Source organism: Eublepharis macularius, chromosome 10 (genome assembly GCF_028583425.1).
Source record: "Eublepharis macularius isolate TG4126 chromosome 10, MPM_Emac_v1.0, whole genome shotgun sequence".
In the NCBI taxonomy this organism is placed as follows: domain Eukaryota; kingdom Metazoa; phylum Chordata; class Lepidosauria; order Squamata; family Eublepharidae; genus Eublepharis; species Eublepharis macularius.
Window position 1 is genome coordinate 15,692,199 of NC_072799.1, and position 27,675 is coordinate 15,719,873.

The following is a 27,675-nucleotide window of genomic DNA, read 5'->3' on the forward strand; positions in this document are numbered from 1 at the left end:
TCCTGCACAAAATGGCTGCTTTGGAGGGGAGTTCTCTATGCCATTGTACCCAGTTGAGCCACCGACCCCTTCTCCAGGCTCCACCCCTCAAACCTCCAGGAACTACCCGAGCTGGCAACCAGGCCTAGCTTGTCTTTTGCATCCTCGTGCAAGAGGGCTGTATGTAAACCACGGTGGGAGGCGAGCTGTCGAAAGCTGCACCCGTCCACGGGCTGACTCGCGAGCAAACCCCATTGCAAAATCGGTAAAAGCTTTGCTTCCCAGCACGCACGAACTGAGACCGGGCTGCGCGCTGGAGACGCGTCAAGCGCTTCCATCGTTTGGAAAGGGAGCGGGGAAACCTTCCCGGCCCCCCGCCCCTTCCCAGTCTCCATCCCCTCCCCTCCTCCCTTTCCCACCCGCCAATGAGGCCGGAGGTTATCCGGATGCAGCGGCCGGCTCTCTTCCCCCCACGTGGCTGGCTTTCCTCCACGCCTTCCGACGGCGGGTGGCGCGCTCGGTGATTCGCCCGCCTCGTCCCCGGGGAGCCTCGAGACGGCGTTGGGCGAGCCGCGGGGTGCGCGCGTGCCCGATTGGCCCGAGTCTTTGTGCGCGCGCCGGCCTTGGGTCCCGCGGTGGCCATGGTGGGCTTTGCGGTGCCCGCGGAAGTCCGCGTGATCCTCCTGGACATCGAAGGCACCACCACTCCCATTGCCTTCGTCAAGGTGAGCTCTCGGGGGCGGGGGCGTGGAGGGGCGCGGGGAGGAAGTCTCTTTTAGCTGTGCAAGATTCGGGTCCGGTCGCATCATACAGACCAACTAGATTTCCAGGGCACAGATCTCCCTTCTTCAGGGGCCAATGAGGGCAATAGCAGGATATGAGTCCAGTGGCACCTTAGAGACCAGCAAGATTTCCAGGATATGAGCTTTCCAGAGTCAAAGCTGTGCCTCCGATCTGATGATGGGAGCTCTGGCTCTCAAAATCTCCTTGGTCTTTAAGGCGCTGCAGGGCCAGAATTTTGCTCTTCTGCCGCAGACCAACACAGCAGCCCAGCCCAACACAGCAGAAGCCGTATTTTAGCTGTGTGGGTCTTTTGGATCGGGGCGTAGGAGCCCCCTGCTGAACTGGGAAAGGTTTCTTTCCTTCTGGGGCAACATCTGTGCGTAGAATTGGGCTGAGTCACCCCCCTTTTCTCTTCCAAGCAGAGCTGACGCAGTGGGGTTTTAGTTTAGGGAAGCTTGGACGTGATGGGTGTGAAAATAAATTTGAGCACCAGCTGTCTGAGTGAGATCTGGCTTCATTGGATGCCTGGAGTCCAGCGCGGGACTGCTGATGCAGAAATAAGAGGTGCTTAGGTATTATTATTGTTGTTCTTGTTATTAATATTAATATAATAATAATGTCATTTATAGTCTGCCTTTCTGAGACTCGAGTGCATTATACAGCATGAGTTGGTACAGTCAACTTCAAAAACATTTCAATGAACAATGTAATAGGATACATAAATACAAGTTTGCAAAGACTTAAACCAGCAGTCTTATTCTTTAAGATGCTACTGGACATGGCTGAGTTTTGTGTTTAATTTTTGCAGACAATTGGGATCTTTTCTGAAACCGCACTGCGTGTAGCATCAGCATCCTGACAAACTCGTGCTGTATAAAGACAGCATGTTTGGTATTGATGACGTGAATTATTACTGGCGGGATCTTCAATAGGATCCACTTCTATGGGTGGGAACACAGGCAGAATTTGTATCAGGCAGAGCCCTTCTTTAGGTAGTTTCAACAGAGTTTTTTCTGTCTTTTTAACACTATAAACACTGTCTCTTCCATTCACTGCAATAGTGCAGTCTGTTTTATTTTACAGTGTGAAATTATGGAATGCTACTTTTGAAAAAAATTACTGCTTTATATTGTTTTATCTTTGGAGAATGCTGAGTTGAATGTTTTGGAAGTCGCTTTGTCCCTATGCGTTGATTTCTTGATACCAATATATATCAACAGGGCCAAGGAAGGAAAGAGGAAGTGGTAGTGGTGGTGGGGAAATGATGCCCACTGCAAGGCTACTGGTCCACCACTCGTTTCTTTCTGTATCTCTACAGGTTTGTAGAAAATATACTGTATCAACCGCATGAGCAGTTGGCACTGAATGAATAAGTTACCAGTGATCTGTTATGGTACCCAGCCACAAACAGATGTGCTATAATCTTGTCATAGCAAAGCTATTAAGATTAAATTTCAGTGAATTGCTGATATACTGTAGTCTGCAAAGTATATGCTCAGGTGTAGTCCCAAAGGTTGCAATTTATACTAGTTTATTTAGATGCATAGCCCAGGAGAGCCTGATGTCATCAGATCTCAGAAGCTAAGCAGGGTCGGCCTTGGTTTGAAATTGGATGGGAGACCTCCAATGAAGACCAGGGTTGTAGAGGCAGGCAATGGCAAACCACCTGTTAGTCTCTTGCCATGAAAACCTCACCAAGGGTTGCCATAAGTCAACTATGACTTGAGGGTGGGATTTCATTTTCATTCCCAATGCTTATATCCCATTTTTCTCCCCTCCTGTGTGTTATTCTCGCAACAGCAACCCTGTGAGGCAGGCTGGGCCGAAAGACTATCAGGCCTAAGGTCACCCCGCAGCATCCATGGCAGAACGGAGATTCAAACCTCGGTCTACCAGATCCTGGTCTAACAATAAAACACAGCACCACACTGGCTGTATTGCCATTGCTATGCTAGCAATGAAACGTTGGAGGCTGCTGTCCTTTACGGCGCTCTACTATGTTAAATATAATTTTTTGTAAATCCTGTAGAATTTTAGTCAGGTTTATGGTCTGAGCATCAATGCAGACTGTGAACTCTAGAAGCCTTTGCAATGGATATGTTGCTTTTAGTGGGTGAGCTTAAAGGGGTTGGAGACAGTGTGGGGTAAGCAACCCCTGGCGTGTGTTCTGAGCTGTGGAGCAGCAGCCCTTTTTGCTCAGCCCGCAGTCCTGCTTACAGCCTGCTTATTGTGTCCCTGGCCTGGCCAGGTGTTTGTTAGCACACACACAGGTTTCTTTGCAGGTAAGTGTTGCTTCTTTGGCACTTGGGGCCATAAAGATTGCCTAGACCCAAGAGACTATAGGACCAAGGAGGCATGAGTTCAAATCAGGGCCGGCGTTAGCATACCCTGATGTGGGACAGCTGCCAGGGCCCAGGGCTTCTAGCTGGCCCGCTATTGCCAGCACCCCTTGCGCACTCACTTGTCAGTGCTCCACCACCCATGTGCTCTGCTACACACCCTGTCCAGGCTTCCAGGGAAAGGGCTGCAGGCAGCTGTGAGTGTGGACAGTGGGAGTGCTTGCAAGTAGCCCAGGAAGGACATTTGGGGCGAACAGCCCGGGAAGCCAGTTTGGTGTGGTGGTTAAGAGCGGCCAGACTCTAATCTGGAGAACCAGGTTTGATTCCCCACTCCGCTTGAAGCCAGCTGGGTGACTTTGGGTCAGTCACAGCTTCTCGGAGCTTTCACAACTCCACCCACCTCAGAGGGTGATTGTCGTGAGGATAATAACAACACACTTTGTAAACCACTGTAAGTGGACATTAAGTTGTCCTGAAGGATGGTATATACATTGAATGTTGTTGTTATACAAGCAGGGGTGTGTGTGTGTGTGGGTGTGTGTGAGTGAGAGAGAGAGAGGGAGGGGGGAGGGGAGGGAGGCTCTGGGAACTCGCTGTCCATGAAAACCTGGCCCTGGTTCAAATTCCCGCCTAGCTGTAAAACCTCCTAGGTTGGCTTGGGGCAAGTTGCTGTCCAGGTCTGGCACCCTGCGCTGGTTTGTTAAAGGATAAAATGGAGATAGCCCCGTGGTAGATTTTCTCAGAGAAAGAGCAGGACACAATATCCGAACTGCCTAATTTGCATTCAATGTGGCTGGGGAGCAATTTTGTATTTCCCTTTAAAACGTACGGTGTAGCTGCAGTTTCTCCAGCCCTGGTTCTTTTGCCTGCTATCCTCTCCTGCCCGCTGCAGGGCAGAACTGGAGTTTGGCTGTGGCAGATGATATTATTATTATTATTTATTATTATTCCGCCTTTCTTGCTATGATCCAAGGTGGATTACATACTGCAAGTGAATACAATGTAATCAATAGCTAGGACGTTCACAGAGCAGCAATACAATACAATTAGCAGTTAAAACAGGTAACAATAGAGTATGGTGAAGTGATGCCGAAATGTTTCCTCCTGCTTTGAAATTTGGGAGCTGGTGTAGTGCTTAGAGCATCGGACTAGGATCTGAGAGCCTCAGGTTCAAATCCCTTCTCTGCCCTGAAGTTTGCTGGGTGACTTTGGACCACCTTTTCTCTCTCAGCCTAACCTACCTCATAGGGTTGTCGCAAGGACAAAAGAGAGGTGTATAGAAACAAGTATACCCCCTGAGCTTCTTGAAGAATGGGCAGGGGAAAATGTACTAATTGAAAGGGTAATTTTTCCCTTTGAAAGTGAGTTGCGATTGGGCCCCTTGACTATTGCTCTACGTAGCTTTTAATGTACTGTTTTTCTTAATAGAGGTCTGAACTGCTGTTAAAGTAAACACACACTTGATAACTGTAACAATAATTTGGGGCTGTTACACTTTCTGCCTGCCTTCCTGCTATAAAAATTGAGCGAGTTCATTCAGGATTTTATATGCAGGCCTGTCACATCAGGTATCTGGAAAACCAGGTCACGTTTTGTGCCTCAGGATTCCCATTTTATTGTGGCATATGCATGTTATACTTTGTCTTTGCACACAAAGGGATGGGCGTTGGTATGTCCAGAGGAACGTTTGGAAGTCTTTATTTTGTATTGTTGACCCCGGCCTGTTAAAAATGGGTGGCTGAAATGATCTTTCCTCCTAAGTCAGCCTGATGAGATAACCTCTTAATTAAAAAAAAATAGAGCTAATTCCTCAGTTAAAACTTGTGGCTCTGAAACATCTTTTCAAGGAAAACCCACAATAAAATTTCAGATCCAGTATTCAGCCTTTCTGTGCATGCCCCATTTAAATGGGTCGTTTGGCAATGTATATATGCTGTACCCCATACAAAAGGTTGCAAAGAACGTAGTAGTTGGTAGATAAAAGCACCAAGTCATTACTGACCCATGGGGGGGATGTTGCATCATGACATTTTCTTGGCAGACTCCTGTTACGGGGTGGTTTGCCGTTGCTTTCCTCAGTCATTTACACTTTACTCCCAGGAAACTGGGTACTCATTTTACCAACGTTGGAAGGATGGAAGGTTGAGTCAACCTTGATCCAGCTGTCTGAACCCGGCCTCTGCCAGGATTGAACTCAGGTTATGAGCAGAACTTGGGCTGCAGTACTGCAGCTTACCACTCTGTGCCACGGGGCTCCTTTTTAGTAATTGGTAATCCTAGTTAATTAATAATTAGTAATCCTAGTTAATATTATTTTCAAGGGCAGTTGCAACACACTGTAAAGCTACATCAAGCCACTGGTTCACACACTCGTCTTCTTAAATGAGAGCGATTGCACTTCAAGAGTTAAGAGCATGAGCAATGAGCTGGAATCAGCTCAACCATTCATAGAATGTCTCTCTCAGCTGCATCTATAATACGAGGATAATAATATTGACCTATCTTACAGAGCTGTAGTAAACATTACTGAGACAATGCATGTCAGTGATCCCCAGAGAGATGTTTGATGCTTACTGATGCATTTCCTGGCACCCCCTTGCTTCTTCTCCAAAGCAGAAAGCCAATCCTGGCTTTCTGCTATTACGTTAGAGCAGGAGGTACTTTAGAAGACCTCAGAGGACATCAACTTTATGTGTGCAGGGAGGGCCGGTTTGGAAACAGAAGGTCCATCATAAGAGGTTGTTTGGCGTGGAACTTCCAGATGTTGTGGAACTTCCAATTGGACGCACAGTAGCCATGTTATGATTTGTCCCAACCTCTGTGACAGCTGTTTTGTTGAGGTACCCACCACAGTTTTCAAAGTTCCAAAAGTGTTCACAGATACAGCAAGCATCGGGAACCCCTGCATCATAGAGTCATAGGGTTGGAAGGGATCTCTAGGGTCATCTAGTCCAACCTCCTGCACAATGCAGGAAATTCACAATGACCTCCCCCCACCCCCCACCACTCCATGCCCTGAAGATGACAAAACGTCTCCAGGATCCTTAGCCAAACTGGCCTGTAGAAAATTGCTACCTGACCCCAAGGTGGCGATCGGCATTACCCTGGGCATGTAAGAAGGGCCACAAGAACTAAGCGCTGATGTAGCGCATTCTGCCCTCCCCCGCATGATCTGCTCCTGAAATATATGTGAAGCACTGAACACCTAGAAGAAAGCACTATAAGAATCGCATTCCTTACTATAAATTAAACCTAGAGTTGACCTTTCTGATTACACATTTTTAAAGTTGACAATTAGGAAACTGAAATTGTTCCAGATTTTCTATTCCTTGGCTCAGTCATCAACCAAAATGGAGACCGCAACCAAGAAATAAGAAGATGGAGACTTGAAGAGGAGTTGTGAAGGAACTAAAAAAGATTGTTAAACATAAAGATATCTCTTTGGGGATCAAGATAATCCAAACTATGGTATTCCGCGTTACTTTGGTCTCAAGCTTTCTCCCAGCCTCCATTCCACACTTGTAAAATGGGCTGTGATCTTTCCTGCACTGTTACTGCGAGGCTAAACAGTTCAGACCGTAAAGCTTTTTCTAAGGCCGCTGTTGTAACTACACAGGGGTCCAAATGAAGTGAGCAAGAGTCAGAAATCAAAACAGTGGCCCATTTACAGGCAGATGTTGTGTTCTTTCCATAAGGAAGGTTGACAGCTAGTGGCTGTCAGTGTTATTAAATATTTACCCGGTGACTAACGGCAAACGCTTTCTCTTGAATTTTACATCAGCTTAAATGTATAAGAAGGGCACTTGAATTCAGAAACGGTGGTGCTGAAGCAACTGGAAGAAAGAGTAGGATATTACGTGGGAAATCCTTAGAAAAAAGCCTGTTTGCACAATACCTTTTTTAAAAAGGTGCATGCCTAAGATGTTTTAAATGTACTTGAAAATTAAATGTGGAAACAGGAACACATTTGGGATTGCGCCAGTATCAGTTGTTGAATTCGGTTTCTTTAACAAACCTGGATATGCTTTTGCGAAAAGGCTCGTTGTTATGAGTTTGATGAGAAGCAGGTGGTCTCTGAAAGCTTCTTGAATGTAGAGGTACTTATTCTGTTGAATCAAACTGTTTGAAAATTGCCTTTCTAAATCTATGAAGACTGGGAGAAGATCCGCACATTGTTGGATATCATCCTATTGTGTGATCTTTCACTTCCTGTATTTTCCTGTCACCCAATGCAAAGCGTTATCATAGAGGAATATCCAACAGCGAGTGGATCCTTTCTGGGAATTTCTTGTGAGAATTAATTTGAGTTGACTTTAAAGCAAGGGCAGCCAACCTTCTTCTTCGGCTAGATGGCCTGGAGGTCTCATTCAGTGAGTGTGTTCTTCCTGGACTGTGAGTTCAAGTGCCAGTTGTGACAAGCCTTTTTTTCTTGTGTTTAATGTAACGGTGCCTGCTATAGATATGCTTTAAACTAGCACCGTTTCTGATCCTCTGCAGCACCTTGTTTGCCAATTCTGCATTCAGTGGTTTATATAATGGAAAGATCACTGGAAAATTACTGCTGGAAAGTTTGCCTTTGCCAATATTATTGTATTGGTGGTACCAGAAATCACTGAAAACTGAGGGATGGGTAAGGGGAGGGGGGGGATAGAAGAAACAGATCTGTTGCGTGTTTTTGCATGAAAAATTGGATTTCAGGTGACATACTGTGCCACTAGTGAACAACACTAGGGTTAGATTTGGGTTCAGTAGCATCTTAGAGACCAACTAGATTTCCAGGGTATTCGCTTTCAAGAGAGAGAGAGCTTTGACTCACGAAAGCTCAGACAATTGGAAATCTTGTTGGTCTTTAAGGTGCTACTGGATCCGAACCTCGCACTTCTGCTGCAGAACCAACATGGCTACCCACCTGCAACGCTAGGATTGGATTCGCATTCTGTGAAATGTTGTGCAATGACAATCATTTCCCATGTAAGTTATAATGGGAATGCCATATCTGCTGTTCTCCCATTCCTTTTTTTTTTGTACGATCCTTTTTTCCCCCTAAGAGCTTATTTGTTGTGATTTTAAAAAAACCTTTTGTGTGGCATATATAGGCACAGTATAAGGTGTGAAGGGTCTTTATGTAGCTATCTCAGCATGTTCTCAGGGCGATATCTGTTTTGGTGCATGTAGGAAAGCAAGATCCTGGTTATCAACTTCTAAATTTTATTTATTTATTTATTCGATTTATATTCCGCCCTCCCCACACCAGCAGGCTCAGGGCGGATTACAGCCATATACAATTAAAACACATTAAATAATTAATACCAGTTAAAACCATAAATAGTCAAAGTTCCGCAGTTAAAAATACATAATCATAATGGCACAGCAACCAACTGACTGACCTTCACCCATCTCTAGAGCATCATACTGGGGACTGTTTGCTAGATGAAGGTACTGCTAGTAGGGAGGGCATATTCTGCAATCTACCAGCCAGGGGGCTCCGCCTAGCACTGCCCATATGCCTGGCGGAACAGCTCCATCTTGCGGGCCTGGAGGAAGGATAACAAATCCTGCTGGGCCTTGGTCTCGTTATACAGAGCGTTCCACCAGGCTGAGGCAGGACTGAGAAGGCTGTGGCCCAGGTTGATGCCAGGTGGGCTTCCCTGGGGACAGGGACCCTTAGCAGATGTTTTATCACTAGAACGAAGAGCCCTCTGGGGTTCATATGGGGAGAGGCGGTCCCGCAGATACGCCTTTTGCCATTTTAACAAAAGTTGAACTTGAAGCTATTCTGCCATTGTGAATTGGCACCATTTCTATTTTTACCATTAGGTTGTATTCTTGGTGCCATTATGCAATAATGCGGATCACCTCAATTTTGGAAAAAAAATTATGGAGAATTACCTTTAGTAAACTGTGGGGAAGTAGATTCGAGATCACAGTTGCACATTGCTTGGTGGGAATGGAAAGATCTGGGAAGTAGATGATTTCAAAAGTGCAATATTCGCCAATGTGGGGATGCTTTGTTATTAATTCTATTGGAGCATGGCATGCTCCTAGTGCGTCTGGCTGAGCTCTTCCCTCTCACTCCCCCTCCTTTTGTTTGCTGGCACACCAACATCTTCATAGGTAGACATTGAGGGTTTGGGGCAGGTTCTCAGACCAAAAAGGCTGCTTGCCTGTAGACTAACCTAAAACATTTAATCTTGGCATGCCACTTCTCTACAGGCAGAGTTCTTGACCAAACATGCAGTTCTCCCTCACCTGGATTCCAAAACCCAAGTGCTTTCCAGGTGGCATTTCTGAAGGTGCTGTTTTGACTCTTTAACTGTTGTTTAAGACTGCAAAATATCCCCCTGAATTCTTGTTTTCAGATTATGATGTGAGCACCATCTCTGGGTATATAGACAAGTATACACTCTTAATATGCGATGTGTATTTTGTGTCTTCCTAGGACATCTTATTTCCTTACATCAAAGACAACATTAAAGATTATTTACGAGCACATTGGGAAGATGAAGAATGTCAACAGGACGTTGGACTTCTGAGAAAACAGGTTGGGTCCTTGAAATCTTTTCCTCTCTCCCTATCCTTTTTTTAAATAAAACATTTTTATTTACACAAGATTCCTAATCTACGATAGATTAGGAATAGCTGTATATGTTTTTTATTTTTAAGTACTAAAAGTAGCCATAAGATGGAAGGATTCAGATTGAGGCTGGGGAGAGTTAATTGTGTGGGTTTTTCCCCCCTGTGGGGGAATAGCTCTGGGGGAAGAAGGATATGACTGAGATGGGGGGGAAGCAAGGTGAAATTTTAAATCCCCTCTCTGTGCTGTGGCTCTGATCCACTTTTCTTCCAATCTCATAGCTGATTTATGGCAACCCCTGTGGGGGTTTTAGAGGCAAGGGACTAACAGAGGTGGTTTTGCCATTGCCTGCCTCTGCAAAACAACTCTGGTCTTTTGGGGAGGTCTCCTATTTAATTACTAACTAAGGCCAACCCTGCTTAGTTTCCAAGATCTGATGAGATTGGGCTTGCCTGGGCTATCGAAGTCAAGGCAATCCAATCTCTTACAGTCACTTATAGTTTGGTTGCTAGGCCTAGAGTTTATTTCAACATTTTTTACTATCTCAAATCAGTTGCCGTACTTTGAAAAACCAGGAAGGAAATTGCCCAGTTTATTTTCCTACCTGAGCCACATGGGACAATTCTTATCTACCACTGGGGCTGTTTTCAAATCTTGAGTATTCTGTTGTGGTGCTGTGTGCTTTACAAAAGGCTTGGAAGTTAAAGTCTTGGAAATAGCTAATGCTATGTCTTTTAAACTTGTATCCGTTTACCTTATGGTATTGTATTGAAATATACTTGATACTGATTGTATTAACCTCATACTGTAATCCGCCTTGAGTCTCAGTGAGAAAGGCGAACTATAAATGATATACGTAAACAAACAAAACAACAACAACAACAATAATGTGTGACATAAATATTCAACAGCAATAATGCCTTGAAGTGGGAGAGGCCTTCTGTTTGAAGAACAGAGTATGGATCGCCTGGAAAGGGGTTGAAATCTGTCTCACTTATAAGAATAATAATAACAATAATAATAACATTTGATTTATATGCCACCTTTCAGGACAACGTAACACCCATTCAGAGCAGTTTACAAAGTGTGTTGTTATTACCTCACAGCAATCAGACTGTGAGGTGGGTGGGGCTGAGAGAGCTCTGAGAGAGCTGTGACTGACCCATGGCCAGCTGGCTTCAAGCGGAGGAGTGGGAATCAAACTCAGATCGCCAGATTAGCGTCATAGTCGTGCTGCTCTTAACCACTACACCACACTGGCTCTCAGTTGAACTGGAGCTTGCGTTTCTGAGCCAGCCTCCTTCAGTTCTTTACTTCATTTAGTCTTGTATAGCAACAGTCCAAAATGCATGTTACTACTCTGAGTGAAGCTTTCAAGGCCTGACAGTTAAAGGGTAGATGGCAGGATCAGTTACAGTGTCTTGGAATTAGAAATGCCCAGTTCAGAATTTGCCAGCTCCCCCCAGCTCCATCAGATAGCTAAGGGAGCCGATCCACTGAGTTGGCTTTACTGAGTGGTGTGTGTATGTGCATGCGAGTATGAATGTGCTGAACATCTAAGAACATACCTGGGTCCATAGAAAAGCTGAGCAGGACTATTCCTACCCAATAAACATTCTGGCCATGGTGAGTGAGTGCCCTTCTTTTTAACCAGGAAATGGGCATATTCATATGAATCAGGTTTCCTCTGGCATTGCTGCCTCAAAAATTGGTATTTGAGGCAGCTGTCACCCCCTGTTTCCATCCCCTAGGAGTTTCTGAAGGTGCGGAGGACTCTCTGATTTGGATATTCTCATGAAATGTTATTTTAGGTGGGTAGCAGAGTCGGTCTGTAGTAGCACCTTAAAGACCCAATTGGATTTCCAGAGTATGACCTTTCAATAGAAATCCACTTGGTCTTTAAGGTGCTGCTAGACTCGAATCTTGCTCTCCTGGAATGGCAATTCCAAATTCATTGGCTGGCAAAGATGTGGTAGAGAAACAGTTTAAAAGTGGTTTCAGATTCCAGAGCCAGCATAGCCTGGTTAAGAGCAATTTTAGGATTCTTTCATCTGTGGAGCTCCATGTAGATCAGGAAATCCCATTTCCTAGTCCAGTATAATTAGGGTTGCCGGTCCTCCGGTGGGGGCGGGGAATCCCCTGCTCCCAGCCTTCTCCCTCCGCCACTGACAGGCCACCTCAGACATGCTTCCAGCATGGTGCAATGACATCACTTCGGGGAATGACATCATCGCACAGGCCATTTGGAGCCCAAATCAGCCCAGCACGAAGCCTGGGAGCACTCCTGGGGCCCGTGCAATGACATCACTCCCGGAAGTGATGTCATCACACTGTGCCGGGAGTGCGCACACGCTTTGCATGAATGTGAGGATGTCCCACAGGTGAGTGCTGGGTTCCCCACTCCCACCAGGAGGCTAAGGGGACCTGGGAATTCTAAGTATAATCAGGAATGCTTTGGGGAACAGGAAAAAAGCAGCGGTGCGCAATATCAAAAGACTTCCCCGTGCCAGCACTAAAGGTCAGGTAGGTAGTATCTGACTGGAGACTGAGGCAATCTGGGTAGAAATCCCTGAACCATCCACTGCCTAGCTTACTTTACAGGTTTGTTGTGAACATAAAACATTTAGGAGAACGTCTACATACATTGCCAGTTTGGTGTAGTGGTTAAGAGCGCAGGACTCTAATCTGGAGAACCAGGATTGATTCCCCATTCCTCCGCTTGAAGCCAGCTGGGTGACCTTGGGTCAGTCATAGCTTTCTCAGAGCTCTCTCAGCCCCACCCACCTCACAGGGTGTTTTGTTGTGGGAATAATAATAACATACTTTGTAAACTGCTCTGCGTGGATGTTAAGTTGTCCTGAAGGGAGTATATAAATCAAGTGTTGTTATTATTATGTACATCAAGTGTTATTATCAGGGCTTTTTTCTGGGAAAAGAGGTGGTAGAACTCAGTGGCTTGCCAGTACCAGGGGCAACTCTTTGCAGGACATGGTGCCCCTGGTACCACATGTGTGCGCGCAAAGTGTGCGCACATTCCCTGGACCAGTGACGTCACTTTGGGTCAGCTGGAACAAGGGGGGATTTTTTAAAAGTTTAAATTGCCCTTGGCGAAAATAGTCACATGGCTGGTGGCCCTTCCCCCTGATCTCCAGGCAATCTAAACTCCCCTCTGTCTGGAGATCAGGGGGCGGGGCCACCAGCCATGCGACCATTTTCAAGAGGTGCCAGAACTCCGTTCCACTGCATTCCATCTGAAAAAAAAGCCCTGGTTATTATTATTATTATTTGGACGAAAGCCAGGATAAGAATGTAATAGATAAGTTTTGCATTGGCTCAGGGGTCTAGAGAATGTTAATTTTACCTTGTTCTCCTTGATTTATGACATTTATCTCAGTATTCTAATCATGCCCAGAATAATCATGGTATAAAAAAAGGCATCAACTTTTTCTGTCCCTGGATTTTTATTTATTTTTTTTTTTTTGCATTGCATAGAGTAAGATGTCGGCATTTTGCAAAAGGTTCCCTAATTGTGGCTGGCGTTGTGTTACTTTCTTTTCTCTCCCTGCCCAATTTCAAAGGCTGAAGAGGATTCTCACATGGAGGGGGTTGTGACTATCCCACTGGAAACCAGGGATGGGGAAGAAGAGATCGAGCGCGTCATCCAGGCTGTCGTGGACAATGTTCACTGGCAGATGTCTTCCGACAGAAAGACCACAGCCTTGAAACAGCTCCAGGGTCACATGTGGAGGGCAGCATATGAAAATGGCCGTGTGAAGGGAGAGTGAGTAGCTATTAGTTGAAATCCTGCATATAATCCTGAAGGCCCATACATATTTCTCCCTCTTGCTCTTTCTTGTGAATTTGCATGTTACTTTCGCAGTGTATTTGCTTGAATTATGGGTACAGTGGAAGCATTTTCAAGGCAGAAGTGGAACACAAAGGAGATACTTAATATTTCCTGCCCCCACTTTCCCTCTGCAATTTGGACCCTGGTGGGCTTATTTCTTGTTTTGGCACCCAGCTGACAGAAAAACAGAAACAAAACAGCCCGGGTGAGAGGGAACATGGTTGTGAAGGGACATGGCAGACAGGGCAAAGGTTAAACACACTCCTCCGTTGCTTCCTTCCTGAAAATGCCTCACACAGCCCTCCCAATACGTTCTTATTTTGGAGCTGGCATTCACAGACATCGGACATAGTGCTCATTGCAGAACTTTGTGGCGAGCATGAATCTAGGCACATTCTGACAGAGCTATAATCAAAATGGGTTTTCCGTCGGTTTGAGAGATTCTGTTTTCTGCTGACTTGTCACTGTTCATCGCAGGTTCTTTGAGGATGTGGTGCCAGCTGTTAGGAAGTGGAGAGAAAGAGGACTGAAGATTTATATTTATTCCTCTGGGAGTGTGGAGGCACAAAAGCTCTTGTTTGGAAACTCGACTGAAGGTGATATTTTAGAGGTAGGTAGAATGTGGACTGCTTGCTTTCCTGCCACTCTCTCTCTTGCTCCAGAATGGCAGTGGTGGTTACCTCTCAGGGAGGGGAAAAGGGGAGTTGCATTCTCAAAGCAAGGTTCTGGAGTGTGAATTCAGCCAGGCCAAGGCGTAGATGTTGTTGGAGGCACGTGCCTTATCAGTAGGTGTAGATTGCCTAGTTTGCAAAGCCTGGTTGCATTTTTATTGATCGTGCCTTCACTTCTCTGAAGTGCTTAGAGTGGTTTACATTTTTTCTGGGCTAAAGCAGGTGGAATGTTGAGGTGAGTCTGTGACCTGATCTGTTGATCTGGCTCCCCAATCCGATCTGAGGCTGTGGCACTGAGGAAGAAGGCTTGTAATTTCCCCCTCCCCTCCATGCATGTCCACTCTGCTTTAAGTTCTGGGCAGAGAATGGACAGTTACAACTAGGGGTGTGCACCTGAAAAAATTCAGGTTTCCCACTTCAGGTTTACCCGAAGCGGGGAAAAACAATTTGGGATAACCCGAATCCCAAAGTGGCAACCAATACAAATCACTTCGGAATGAATGCATGTGCAGCCTGTATGTATATGCATACACCTGTTCATAAGAGCCAATGCCTGTTCACTTTACAAATGAAACGAGGGAGCAGGACCTGGATATATACGAGGCTTAAATCACACATTCAGCTATACTTGCCTTGAATGTAACTTTGAGAGTTGCTCAACACAGATAGAAAGAAGCATCATGCGAGCGTAGATTGTGCATTCATTCACTGTAGCTTGTGAACTGGGCTAGAATGTTGCTTTGGTGGGCTCCTGCTGTTGTCCGCTGCATTCTTCATGTTTAGAATTTGGCTGCTTCCTAAATGCCAACTTTGCTCCCTTTTCTTCTTTCTTATGCAAACTTACAGCTCTTCGATGGCCACTTCGATACCACAATTGGCTCCAAAGTTGACAGCGAGAGTTACCAGCGGATCGCCACGAGCATTGGGTGTTCCACAAACAACATCCTGTTCCTGACGGATGTCACTCGAGGTAGGAGGACTACTCCTCTCCCTATTGTCCTTTTTGCACAAGACATACCGAGGTGAACTGCAAAGAAAATGGTGTCAAAAAAGACTGCCCCTCGATGGAGGAGAGCTGGCGGGAACCTGTACGTGTGCTCCCTGTGTCCGGCTGACTACGGTACTTAAGTTTTCCAGCTCCAGCCCATTCAATAATGTTTCCCTCTCTTTCTGAGCAAGAGATGGGAGGACAAACCCATCCAGGGTGTTTAACACCAAGCGGAGACAGTTGGATCCAAATGCAGTGTGGGTCAAAGTTGGGAACAGAGTCACTCATATAAATACCGCTTATTTGCTGTGATCAGAGTTCAGTATACCCTGTATTGCTTAAAAATATATATATCATCACCAAGCTAATTTGGGTTCTGCATTAAGAAAAGCTGAATTTCCCAACATGTATACACTGTGTATACTGACCTCGATAGCCTCTTGTTAGATCTCAGCAAGGTCAGCCTTGGTTAATAATTGGATGGGAGACCTCCAACAAAGACCAGGGTTGCAGAGGCAGGCAATGGTAAACCACCTCTGTTAGTCTCTGTGCTAGAACCCTAAGATTCCATATGGCTGAAGAGGGCCAGCTAGAGGGCTTACATGAGAATAACGCTTTACACTCCAGATGAGACTTAATCCTTTTTTGACAAATGGCAACCGGTTTGGGCCGGATTCCCTTTTTGTCATGTTAGTGCAGAGCCATTAAAATGGTGGGACCATCCTGTAATAACTCTGATTGGTGGAAATAGTCTCTGACATCAGAGATGGAGCTTTGCTTGCGATTGGTTAGATTTGCTAATCAATCTCATGGAGGAGGCTGGCTTAGGTCAGACTCCATTGCCCATAAATAACTGGGCGCTCTAGACTTTTCTTTGTCCCCACTGTGGAACATCTGGAGACCCCAAGACCAGTGGGCCCAGGGTTAAGGACTCCTCCCCTATCTTGGGACTACAAGGAACTCTGTATATGCTCTGAGGAACCTTCTACAACCTAGGTAAAATGTGTTTAGCTGAGTTAGAGTCAAAAACACACGAGATGCCTGATTCTGGAGGACACTTGTCAGTTTCCTGCAAGTTTCCATGGGAAATGTAGTGAGAAAGAACTTCTGTCAGGGAGAAGAGAGAGAATCCCCCTAGAGGTTCTTTGTCTAGGCGTCTCATCTGGTTTGCTTAGCTCCCTCTCACCGCTGCCAGCACGCTCAGTTCCTGAGTGCATTTAGGGGAGCAAGGGGAGCGCGCTGGCAGCAGCGAAAGGAAGCGTGCTCCCCTTCCTCCCTTGCACTTGGGAGCAAAGCGCACTGGTGGCAGTGAGAGGGGCAGGGAGCCGATCTCGCCAGCAGCTCTCTCTCGCTACTGCCAGTGCACTCCCCTTGCTCCCCTCGAGCAGACTGGATGAGACACCGAGAGAAAGAACCTCTGTCAAGGAGAGGGGGGGGGATTCTCCCTCTTCTCCCTGGCACAGAGGTTCTTTCTCACTACGTTTGCCATGGAAACTTGCAGGAAACTGACGAGTGTCCTCTACGCGTCAAGCGTCTTATCTGTTTTGACTCGTAGCTCAACATTATTGTTTTATTTGATAGACTGTGTGCCATGTGATAGTGTTCTCTGGATTTTGGATTTTGTCCTCCTTCCTCCCCTTTTGAATCCACCCACCCTTTCTCCCTCTTTTTTTCCTTATAATAAACCTTCTTTCTATAGAGGCATTTTTGGCTTCTTTGGTGCAATACGTTTCTCTGGGATATTTCTATGATTCTCTTCCCTACATGACAGACTGCTCGGGCACGATATAGTTAGCTATAAGGTATTTTTCAGGGTTTCCACCCTGTTCCTCTGTTATTTTACTAGGACTGAACTGGAATGGCTGCTTCCCAGTGGGTCAGTCTAGATGTTCTCAGGAGAAACCTGAATGGTGGCAAGCAACTACTTGTGTGCTTTCCAGGGAATCCTTGGTCTAAGGTTGTTCCCAGCAAAGAGAGCCAGTTTTCTCCCTTTCCTAACCATAACAATCTTTTGCCTTGAAAACCCCAGAAGGGGTTGCCATAAGTCAGCTATGACTTGAGGGCACTTTCCACCAGCATACACTGTGTAAACGAAGTTAATGTCTATGAAAATTGACTCTCTCTTATTTTTGCATGGCTTAGTTGGCAATTTTCATGGTTTTATGCACTGTTCTTTGCTTCTGCTAGACATGATGAAACTGCAAGGTGTTGAATTTCATACTTAATTCTCCCCCGCTATTAAAAATAATTCCCTGACTGCAGCCATCTAGAACTTCAGGGAGAAGTCTTAAGTTAGAATGTTTTTGCTAAACATGTGGGGCGATTTTTTTTCTGAGTTTTATTTATTTTTTTAAATAATTTTTTAAATTTAAATTATGCTTAATAAAGTTACAAATATAATATAGATATTGTACGATGATATCACATAAGTCTTCTATTACAGATGTTAAAGATAGTTAGCCTACAATGATATTATTAGTTTTCTTTCCAGTGTTTGCTACCTATAAAAGAATAGTTCAATAAATGAGTAAATTTTTTTCTTAAGCATTATCCAAAGGCTTGACATTATTATTGAAAAATCTTTGTAATATTATACTTGATATAAGGCTCTATTTCTATATTGATGATACTCAGGATATTGGTAAAGATAATATATAAAAATAGATTCTTTTATAAAGGTGATTAAATAAGGATTGTCATAGTGCCAGATCTTCAGTAGATTGGTTACCGTAAATGATATAAAAAAAGAAAACAATGATTTGTAATGTGGGGCGATTTCTGAGAGGGTTATTGAATTCCCCCCCCCCCCGCCATCTGCAGTCTGAATTGGTACAGTCCTAGGAACCCTTGTGATTGAACTGCGTGTGTAGAATGGCCCCAAAGAAATGTAACCAATCTAAAATGGCTGGCCACATTTGGCATCATGTGTGTGGTACACAGGGGTCATTTTGTAGAAAAAGAGCTGGAGGAACTCATTAGCATAACTCATTAGCATATGCCACACCCCTTGACATCACCAGAAATGGGTCATTAGCATAACTGATTTGCATATGCCACACCCCCTGACATCACCTATTCTGGCTGTTTTGGACCCAATCCCGGCCATTCAGGGCCGAAATTGGGCCCCAAATGGAAAAAAGGGGCTGAAAATGGCCGAAAAGGGGTCCCAAATGGTCATGATCGGGCCGCTGCTGAGTGGGACAGTGATCCACCACCCGTCAGAGGCCCGATCCAGGCTGTTTCGGCCCCAATCCAGGCTGAAACGGGCCCAAAATGGCCGAGAGTCAGGTGGGCGGGGCCACCTGACATATGACCTCTTCGGGGAACTGCTGGAACTGCGTTCCTGTGCGTTCCCCCTCGAAATGAGCCCTGGTGGTACAGAGGACAACCCTGGAGCAATGAAGTTGCAGTTTTCATCAGGCTCACCCAGACTGGGCAGAAAGGTGGGATATAAATATTGTAAATAAATTATTGACCAGCTGTGCTTTTTTCCGCCCCCTCTTGCCCAGAGGCTGATGCTGCAGAGGAAGTCAATGTTCATGTAGCCATTGTAATTCGACCAGGCAACGCGGGCCTGACGGATGATGAGAAATCTTATTACAGACTTATAACATCTTTCAACGAACTGTTCCTGCCGTCGTCCACTTAAGACACACAATTGCACAGGGCATCCAAGCAAACAACCGTGCAGCCGTCACCTGATGAAATGGTCCTTGTATAATTTATGGTAGTTTTGTTGGTGCTTTTGAAAGAGTATGTTGGATCGCTGAATGCCAAGAAACAGGCTGGTGTGACTGGCGCGTCGGCTGGTGTTGCATTTCAAAGTAGCACCCACGAAGCCCCTGGGTTGTCAGCACTCTAAACTCTGAATTGCACGTAGAGGAGCAATCCGCTGGGAAGTTCTGCACAAGCCCGTTGATGTGACCATTCATTTCAATGAGACTCGTATAAGAGAATCTCTTGGCGGATTGCGGCCCAGAATGCGACTATCCCATTTCTGTAGCTTTGAAAGTCATTCCTGCAAATTAATGTATCTTAAAATCTTCTTGTTGTTTCCTTTTCTTTTTGCTGAATGGGTTAAAAATGAATCCTGTCTGTTGGATCAGCTGTTTGAAAATCTTGCAACCTCTGGCTAGCTGTCCACGTTTGAAAGGAGGAAAGAAAGTAAGGGTAGATAGTGTTGGTGTCAAATAAAGTGCAGACACCTGTTGTGTAGTCTTAAGGAGGCAGTGTAGACATGCCATTAGCAATAGTGAGGCTGTTCCCACCCTTTCGCATGGGAAGGTGGCTGCATCCTAGCCTCTTAACCAATAAGGACATACCTTTACTCCAGAATCTTTGAATGCCAAAGGGAAAAAAGATTGACTATGAGTTCACAAGTGTATTTATCTTAGCAATATCGTTTCCTTTTGGAGTGGCCAAGGAAAATTCTCCTGTGTCGCAGATCAACTAATGGTAAAAGGTGTTTTGGTCTTTCCTGTCCTGCATTTTGTGATAAATAAAAAGTAACTGTTTCATTGTTTGACAAGTAGCTAATAAAATACCAGTATTTTATCAACAGTAACCTTTCAAAACAGATCAAACAAAGGAATACCGGCTTTTTTACACATGAAGCAGCTTTGCATTGAATCAGTGTTGTTGTATTTGTGTACAACAATAATGCCTTGGGCTAGGCACCGTTCTTCTAAAGCAGGGCAACTTGGTTCTTCAAATCAGTTAAGCAGTACAGCATCTCATTTTTAATGTCGGGATTGTACTCTAGTTAGGCTTTTCTGCTGCCTGGAGAAGAAATATCCTGTCCTTTCAATAGAAGCATAATGGGATGTTATATACCAGCTGATGCTTACCTCCATACCATGAAAAACTTCAGCTGTCCATTTGTACATAGTAAGCTTTCATTAAAGGGACAGGACACTTTTCTCCAGGGCTGTTAGCAACCCTAACCTAGTAAGTTAAGTCACAAGCTGCAGCTTTGTGTGCTCTAAATTTGTCAGTACTGTATAACCAATGAGTGGATAGTTGTAGGGTAATACCATGTTAAGGAAGAAGGATGGTTGTTGTGGGTTTTCCGGGCTGTATTGCCGTGGTCTTGGCATTGTAGTTCCTGACGTTTCGCCAGCAGCTGTGGCTGGCATCTTCAGAGGTGTAGCACCAAAAGACCAGGAAGAAGGGTTTCAAAAGAGTCTGCCATGACTATTTTCAACAGCACTCGAGCCTTAAACATTTCAAATGGGGTATTACATCAGCCAGTCTTGACGTGAAACGAGTGAACTTAAAAACTTTTTAAAAGTCTCAAAGATCTTTAGAACAAAGCTTGTCCAATAAGGCAACTGTTCTAAGCTTAAAGAGGAGAATTCTTTGTGATTGGATTAATTGCGGAGTCTTCTGAGAATTCTATATTGGTAAATCTGTTCTTAAAAATACTTTTGAGCTCTTGGATCTTTTGTCCGGCGGAAAAAAAACCCCTCAGCAAAACCATAGCTGTATGAAATTTTCTGGCTTTGAGCAAATCAAGGACTATACATGTAGGCCATTTCCTCTAAGCCCCAGTTCTCCAGGTTCTTCAGTCTTCACTAGTAGTAGCGGACATAACTATATGTTGGTGTATCTGCTCCAGCCTCTTGCCCAACCTTGCTAACTGAAATTATAAGTTTATACATGCAGATACGTTGTATGATTGAGCTATGCCAGTCCTCTTGTTATAACAGAATTATAACAGATGCAATATCCTGGAAAGAATTTGCTCCACCGTTTCATTAATAATTTGCCCTCAGCCTTCCTCAATTCTGGTAATTTCCCAATATCCAATTATGGGTCATCCTAGCATTTTGGGTGCATGAAGGTTTTAATCCTATGCATGCTGACTTTTTAGAGTATGAGCAAGTACTTAGATGTAAATGCATAGTATCGGGGGAGGCTACTGTATATTTCACATGCGTGCACGCACATATACATAAAATGTACAGCTGTCAGGGTTGCATTGATTCTACTCCTTAACCTTTCATTCTGAATAGCAAACTGGAATACTGGAAGTCAGTCCTATGCCTCTCATCTAGCAATCTATGTTTATATATTCGTGGCATATTCATACCATCTGATTAAGGAGGCCCAGCTCTTCCTTTAAAGACTGGGAGGTGGGATTGTAGAATACTTGCTTTGCATGGAAGTCTTGCTCAGCTTCAAACCCTTCCAGCTCAAGGACTACAGTTGTTGGGGAACTCCTTTCTTTGCCTGAGTCCCTGATACCACTAGATGGACCAGTTGTGCTTCAGTTAGGAAACTGTCTCCCTGCTGTGGGTTCTCCAAAGCCCAACCATCATTTAACAGCTTTTTAAGAACTTGTTGGCTTTTGAGGCCCAGGGTCTTTAGATAGGTACGGGTGAAGAAATTCCAGTGCATTTGATATGAAATATTATTTTTATATTTCTTGCCCTCTTTCTGGTGAAACTCAGGACAGCAAGTGAGGCTCCAAGAGGTCTCCTGTTTAGACTCTGGGTGGACATAGGCCAGTTTAGCTTCAGCTACGTCATGAACACCTATCCTGGCTCTTGTTAGGCAGAAGCCTTTGGGATGGGATATGCGATACACAGAAATAAACCCCACCATCTTCTCTCCTGAGGACGTCACAAGTCCACGTGTGTCCACTACATTCACCCCTGTGATCCACGGGTACAAGTAAGACCTGCATTCTCCATAAAAGAAATTTATTTAGTGGTCATGTTTCAGTGTACAGTTATCATTCACTGCTCAGTTGTACATAAATGTGCCATAAGAAATACTTATAAGAAATGTACACTATATCACCAAAAAGCTTGAATTTTGGCTCGGGTTGCATATTGGGGTTGGAGGACCCTTTCACAAACTGATTTTTTTTTTGTCTAGTAAACTTAAATATAAAAATGATACAATGTAAACATTTATCTTAAAAAAATATCACAGTGGACTATTTACAATAAAAGAGTTGAACAGAAATCTATTATTTTAGCTACGTGTGTGTATTTTCATTTTCGGCGTGTTTTCTTCCAAGCTTTCCATAACCATGCATAAAAGACACTGGTATTGGGTCCACTTTGGGCCCCCATTCTCTCAAGAGAAAGTCCATGTACCTACCATACACATTTCTAGCCAGTTTTTCCAACACCAAATATTTCATACACAAAGGCAGACTTTGACCCGTAGTAAACATGGCCAAATAGTGTCCATTTTGACAAGTCTCTTGTTTGTATTGTTAAATCTGAAATTGTTCTCTAGAGCTCCACTTACTGGTGACAGAAAAACAATCTAGCATAGACTCATCTTCACCTGTAGTTATCTACCTGTTCTCACAGATGGATTAAGAGAGAAGCCAATGCGTCTATATGTTGTAGTTGACTGCAAGAAAGGATCCTGGCCTTTTTGGCCAGTCCCCAAATGATGGTTGCCAGCTTCTCAATGGGCAACTGTAGAGTGGAACTACAAGTGACAAAAGGCACAGGTTGGACACTTGTCAGCTTCCCTCAAGTTTTGATGGGAAATGTAGGCGTCCTGGTCTCGCAGCTTCGCTCTCCGACTGCTGTCCAATGGACTTTTCAACTGTCACTTGTCCAACATTCCGCCAAGCTGCCTACATTTCCCATCAAAACTTGAGGGAAGCTGACAAGTGTCCAACCTGTGCCTTTTGTCACTTGTAGTTCCACTCATAGTCACTGCTAATAGCAGCTTGATGTGTTGATGCTAACAGGGAACAATATTCCTCTCCAGTGCTGTGAAGAGAGTTCCCAGCTGATTTCTCAACATCAAGCTATAGCTAAAGACACAAGAGCAGGTCAGCCCCCACCTCACCCTGGGGACATTTAACCACCATACAGTGTGCATTTAACAGCTGTTTGATCTGAAGACCTTAGTATAATAGAGATTATTATGTGGATCAAGGGCGAGTTGAAATGCTGGTAGCCCTAGCCCACAGCTACTTGCTAAAAGGCCTGCAGCGGGCCAGAAGCAGGGGAGGCAATTCTTCCTTCCTTGCAAGGCAGAAATTATTATGAAGGGGCATAACTGTGTTTAACATGAATGTAACCAGGCAGAAATCCAGTGGTTCCACCTACCTTGTCATGCAATTATTAACAGAAAAAGAACCACCTTAAGCATTAGGAAATGGAAATCCCTTAAATCTTTATACTAAAGTCTGTTGGCCAGTTGTTATATATTTGATCCGTGGTATGTTCACATCATGTCTTTTTTTTAATAGCTGCTGTTATGGTTATTTTAGAAAAAAGTTCCATAAATAAAAATTTGGGGAAAAAAGGAAATGGAAATCTGAAGGGAATGACCACTTTTTAAAAAAAAAAACCCTGCTCTTTTTGTCGTTTACAACAGCGTGAAACACAGAAGTTTAGCAGGTAAAGCTTTCCCGGGAATAGTCTTGTGAGAGTGCCAATTGCTTAATTTCTGCATGAAAAGCTGCTGTTAAAAGGATCAAGACCAGAAAAAAAGGTAACCTTAAGTGCAAGGTGGAGGATCACTAGTAGGTTACAGAAGTCTTCTGGTACTAGTATCCCATCCTAGTGGCCTGTCCAAAATTTGATCTTCAGGATTGTTTAAGAGCAGCTCTCACTGTTTAAGAACACGTTTACACACACACACATGAATAGGGTCGAAGTCACCTTTTGACCAAAAACAGGTAAGAACATTTGGCATGGCTGTTGCAAAACCATGGACCTGTGCCTTTTAAGGATGCACGTGAGCTGGGACTGAGAGCCAAGCTACAAGTGACGAATGACACAGGTTGGACACTTGTCAGCTTCCCTCAAGTTTTGGCGGGAAATGTAGGCAGCTTGGCGGAATGTTGGACAAGTGACAGTTGAAACGTCCATTGGACAGCAGTCGGAGAGCCAAGCTGCAAGACCAGGATGCCTACATTTCCCATCAAAACGTGAGGGAAGCTGACAAGTGTCCAACCTGTGTCATGTGTCACTTGTAGCTTGGCTCTGAGATTATTGTTCCTTCCACTCAAGCCACCTGCTGATGTTTAGCTCTACTGAAGCCAATGGAAGCACATCAGATGCTCGAGCGGTCAGTGGATCATCCACCTAAGCAGGTAGGCAGACATCTCCAGTCACTACCAGTCTGTATCCCATGGGCTCATACTCAAGATACTGATGCCACTCAGTGATTCCCATTGGCTGGTCGAAAAAGACAGTCTTAGAAATAGCAGGCAGTGTGACGGAAGCGCTAAATAAATGTATACTTTGCAATGTACAAATGATGTGTCAGCCATCTCTAACAGTAATGAAATGTTGACTTTTTACAGCAGTGGTGTTTGTTCCCAAGTCAGGGAAATCCCTGTTCAGATGGGGGGGAAGACCGTTCCTTTCAGGACCGTGGTCCATATTTCTTGAGCTGCCCAACAGGGATGGAGGTTCTATGCCTTGAAGAGGAAGGAATTCAACAGGTACAGTGTGGCAACAGGGTAAAAGAGAAACTTGTTGCTGTCCACCTCTAAAGCTTCTAAAGGCATTGGGTGTTCAAACAAGCGCTTGGGAAGGATCTTTTGGGAAAGCAGGTGCCAAAGGCCAATCCGGAAGGTGGCTCTCACTGGTCCTAGGCACCTTAGTAAAGCAGGAAGAGCAACCCCCCAACACCACCAACACCCCTAGATTGTGAGGCTCAGATGTGCTAAAAGGCAGCTATGCCTCTGAAATCGGCCTGTCTCTTTTCTTCTTTCTGGGCAGAATTGCTGTGGCTTTTAAGAGTTGTCTAGTTGGGGGGCGGGGGGCGGGGGGCGGGAGAGAATGTAGCAGGTGAACCACTTCCTGCCACACCTGGTCAGCAAAACCCACAAAAGTTTCCCTTGCTAAATTTCAGCATGGTAGGCAACCCTCAAAGGCTTAGAAACTCTGCCAGAAAAAAAAAACTTGCCAGTGACTACAGACATGGGGGGAAAGGTGTTTTAAAACCAAAAGAAGTTGGAAATGGAGCTGTGAGTCGAGTCATGTGACAGCACGCGCCCAGTGCCGTGAGGAAAGGGAAGGAGAGGCTGGGTCACACCTGATCCGTTTGGTACTCGGATGCTTCGGACAGGCTTTCAGAAAAGCTGAGGAAGTTCTCCTGGTACTCTGAGCAAATGATCTCAAACCGGTAGTGCCTGAACTCCACTGCGAAGGTGCCAAAGTAGCAGAGGAAGCACATCACCATGCCCCACTGTATCCGTGATGCATGGATGTGGAACTTCTGTCCCATCAGGATGAAATCTGAAGGAGGAAGGGGGTCAAGGAAGACACACATGGGAGCATGAGCTTACAGATAACACAATGGCAGCAGGTCCTGCCATACACAGCATTGTGAGAAATTACAGGCAGCTCTTAAAATGATGACACTGAAGCCATAGTACTTTGGTCACATCACGAGAAGACTCACGGGAAAAGACAATAATGCTGGGGAAAATCAAAGCCTGTAGGAGGGCAATCGGGGGAGGGCAATCTCAACTCCCCTCTGTCTGGAGATCAGGGGGCGGGGCCACCGGCCATTTTCCATGTGACCATTTTCAAGAGGTTCCGGAACTCCGTTCCACCGCATTCCTGCTGAACCCCCCCCCCCTGCTAGCCCTATATATATGACCTGCCGTAGAGGCGGTAACTACTTTGCATCAGCCTCTGGCAGTGCTTAAGAATGTTTTAAATGATTCTGTTAACACCGAACTCAAAGAATTCCAAAACTGGAAATCCACTCAGCTTTGTCAATCCAGCTCAGTTCCCCTCCTTCCTACACCCCCAGTCCCACACGTCTCTTTGTCCATGAAGGGCCCACAGTCCCCACCGTAGCCATGTTTAGGATCAAAAGGGGGGGGTTCTCTTTTTCACCAACAGAAAGCCATCGTTTCAGATTAAATATTAAGTTTCTAAAGTGCGTATGGCAGAGAATTTTCTGTTCCAGGGACAGATGTTTGCTGCACCACACAGACAGCTGCATTCAGTCTTGCATAAGTTTCATATAAAATGTTTGGGCTTTTTAAAGGAAACTCCAATATCCAAATCTTTTTAAAGTCCACCCTTGAAACTGATAGTTCAAATTTGGGGGAAATGTATAGAATTCAAAGGATACAAAGGACTACACAGAGAGTTATTGCTGCGGACAAGATGACCCGTGGGATTCCCGCTTTTCTTCCTTCATTCTTCAAGTTTGTTTTGAGCGTTAGCGCAGACTGAATCCAGCAGGCCAGGGTGCCAAACCCAAAGGTCAGGGATGTGCCAACATTATGTATTTCTTCATCATTGGAAAGCTGCACACAAAAAAAAGAGAAAGAGAACTTCGTGACCTCTTCATATGACCACTGGAGAAATCAGTTGCCAGAATTTCATGATGATTCTGGTTTATTAACAGCTTTCCTAATAAACACGGTGGAAACTGCAGAGGGTCTGGTAGTTCTGGTTGCAGCTTAATTATGGAAAACACAGGCTGGGTCTGGGGTCCCCCCCCCCGTGTGAAATGTAACACAGTCATGTGCAATCTGAAGGTTTTCCTCAATTCCTGTGAATCGGATCAGAACCATGGTGCATGGGATTAAAAAAATCTTCCGCTTTCTCACCCATGTCTTTTCCCCAACTTGCAAGCGTCCCAGAGAAGTGCTAATTGGAAAAATCCACATGTTCTTGGAGCACCTGTGGATTTCTCCAATACTACCCGCCGGACTATTCAGGAAGGGGAAATGGTGCAGAGGGGAAGACTGAAACCCCTTCCACACATGTGCCACGGTCCTAAGCTTAATCGGACACTAGATGAGCAGGAATGGAGGAAAACCCGCAACTCATATGAAACTCTGCTGTGTTTGAGAACGCATGGGGACCCAGGCCCAACCTATCTTCTTTGTAATGTGTGAAAAGATGTCATGACGTCGTTTGCCCTGGATTGGATGTGAATGGGAAATGTTCCTCCCCACACTTCCCCACAGTCTCAGGGTGCTTATGTGCACCTTCCAGTTTCCCCCCTGTCCTTCCTGTGATTTCCCCAAACCTGATTTGCTGTGATGTTTTGGGAAAGGATGCAGCAAAGCCAGGGTGGGAAAGAAAATCCCTATTTTTCTGGCCGCAGACACATCAGTCTTGTTTTCTATGCTCCAGTTTCCATGGCAGCCATTCCCCTCCCTGTCTCACGGTGGGGGGGGGATGCTTTTTGGAAGTTTATAAAAAAGGGCAATTAACATAGAGATATAATAATATATTGAAATTTCAATGACTGATTTTAAAAAACCTTGAAAAAACCCTCTCGTGGCGTGAGGAGGGCATAGCTGCTGCAGGAACTGGGCCACAGAAAATGCAGGAGGACCTGTGATGTGTAAGCTTCGCTGCCTCTGCACTAAGTAGCTGCAGCAACAATGGAGGAACCGCAGAAAAGCGCTGCTGTGTGGAACAGACTTTAGTGTATATGGAGATTACTGTGAGGGGCACAAGGCCCCGCCTTCTCTTCTGACCAGCTTCATCCTCTCCTGTACTCCAAGCCTGGTGGGACACCAGTCACAG

General features: G+C 45.0%; 2 protein-coding genes across 4 annotated transcripts in view; one reads left to right on the forward strand and one right to left on the reverse strand.

The window, feature by feature from the left end:
* The first annotated feature begins 487 nt into the window (after nt 1-487).
* Nucleotides 488-22,157, forward strand: ENOPH1 (enolase-phosphatase 1). Its single transcript, XM_054990537.1, has 6 exons — nt 488-704; nt 9,541-9,642; nt 13,254-13,456; nt 14,000-14,132; nt 15,040-15,163; nt 18,691-22,157. The coding sequence occupies exons 1-6, from the start codon at nt 621-623 to the stop codon at nt 18,828-18,830; spliced, it is 786 nt and encodes a 261-aa protein (XP_054846512.1). The 5' UTR covers nt 488-620; the 3' UTR covers nt 18,831-22,157.
* A 1,950-nt stretch (nt 22,158-24,107) lies between these two features.
* The window catches only part of TMEM150C (transmembrane protein 150C), a 40,164-nt gene continuing 36,596 nt past the window's right edge, over nt 24,108-27,675 (reverse strand). For all 3 annotated transcript variants that reach the window (XM_054990297.1, XM_054990296.1, XM_054990295.1), the window contains 2 exons: nt 26,261-26,438; nt 24,108-25,410 (listed from right to left, as the gene is read on the reverse strand). In XM_054990297.1, coding sequence (XP_054846272.1) covers nt 25,202-25,410; nt 26,261-26,438 — 387 coding nt within the window. In that variant the 3' untranslated portion in view covers nt 24,108-25,201. The remainder of the gene's footprint in view (nt 25,411-26,260; nt 26,439-27,675) is intronic.

Excerpts from the sequence above, each read along its gene's own strand:
- ENOPH1 (XM_054990537.1), top strand. The coding sequence starts at position 621 with ATGGTGGGCTTTGCGGTGCCCGCGGAAGTCCGCGTGATCCTCCTGGAC. Across the intron at positions 705-9,540 it reads CTCCCATTGCCTTCGTCAAG|GACATCTTATTTCCTTACAT; the intron begins GTGAGCTCTCGG and ends GTGTCTTCCTAG. Across the intron at positions 15,164-18,690 it reads CCTGACGGATGTCACTCGAG|AGGCTGATGCTGCAGAGGAA; the intron begins GTAGGAGGACTA and ends CCTCTTGCCCAG.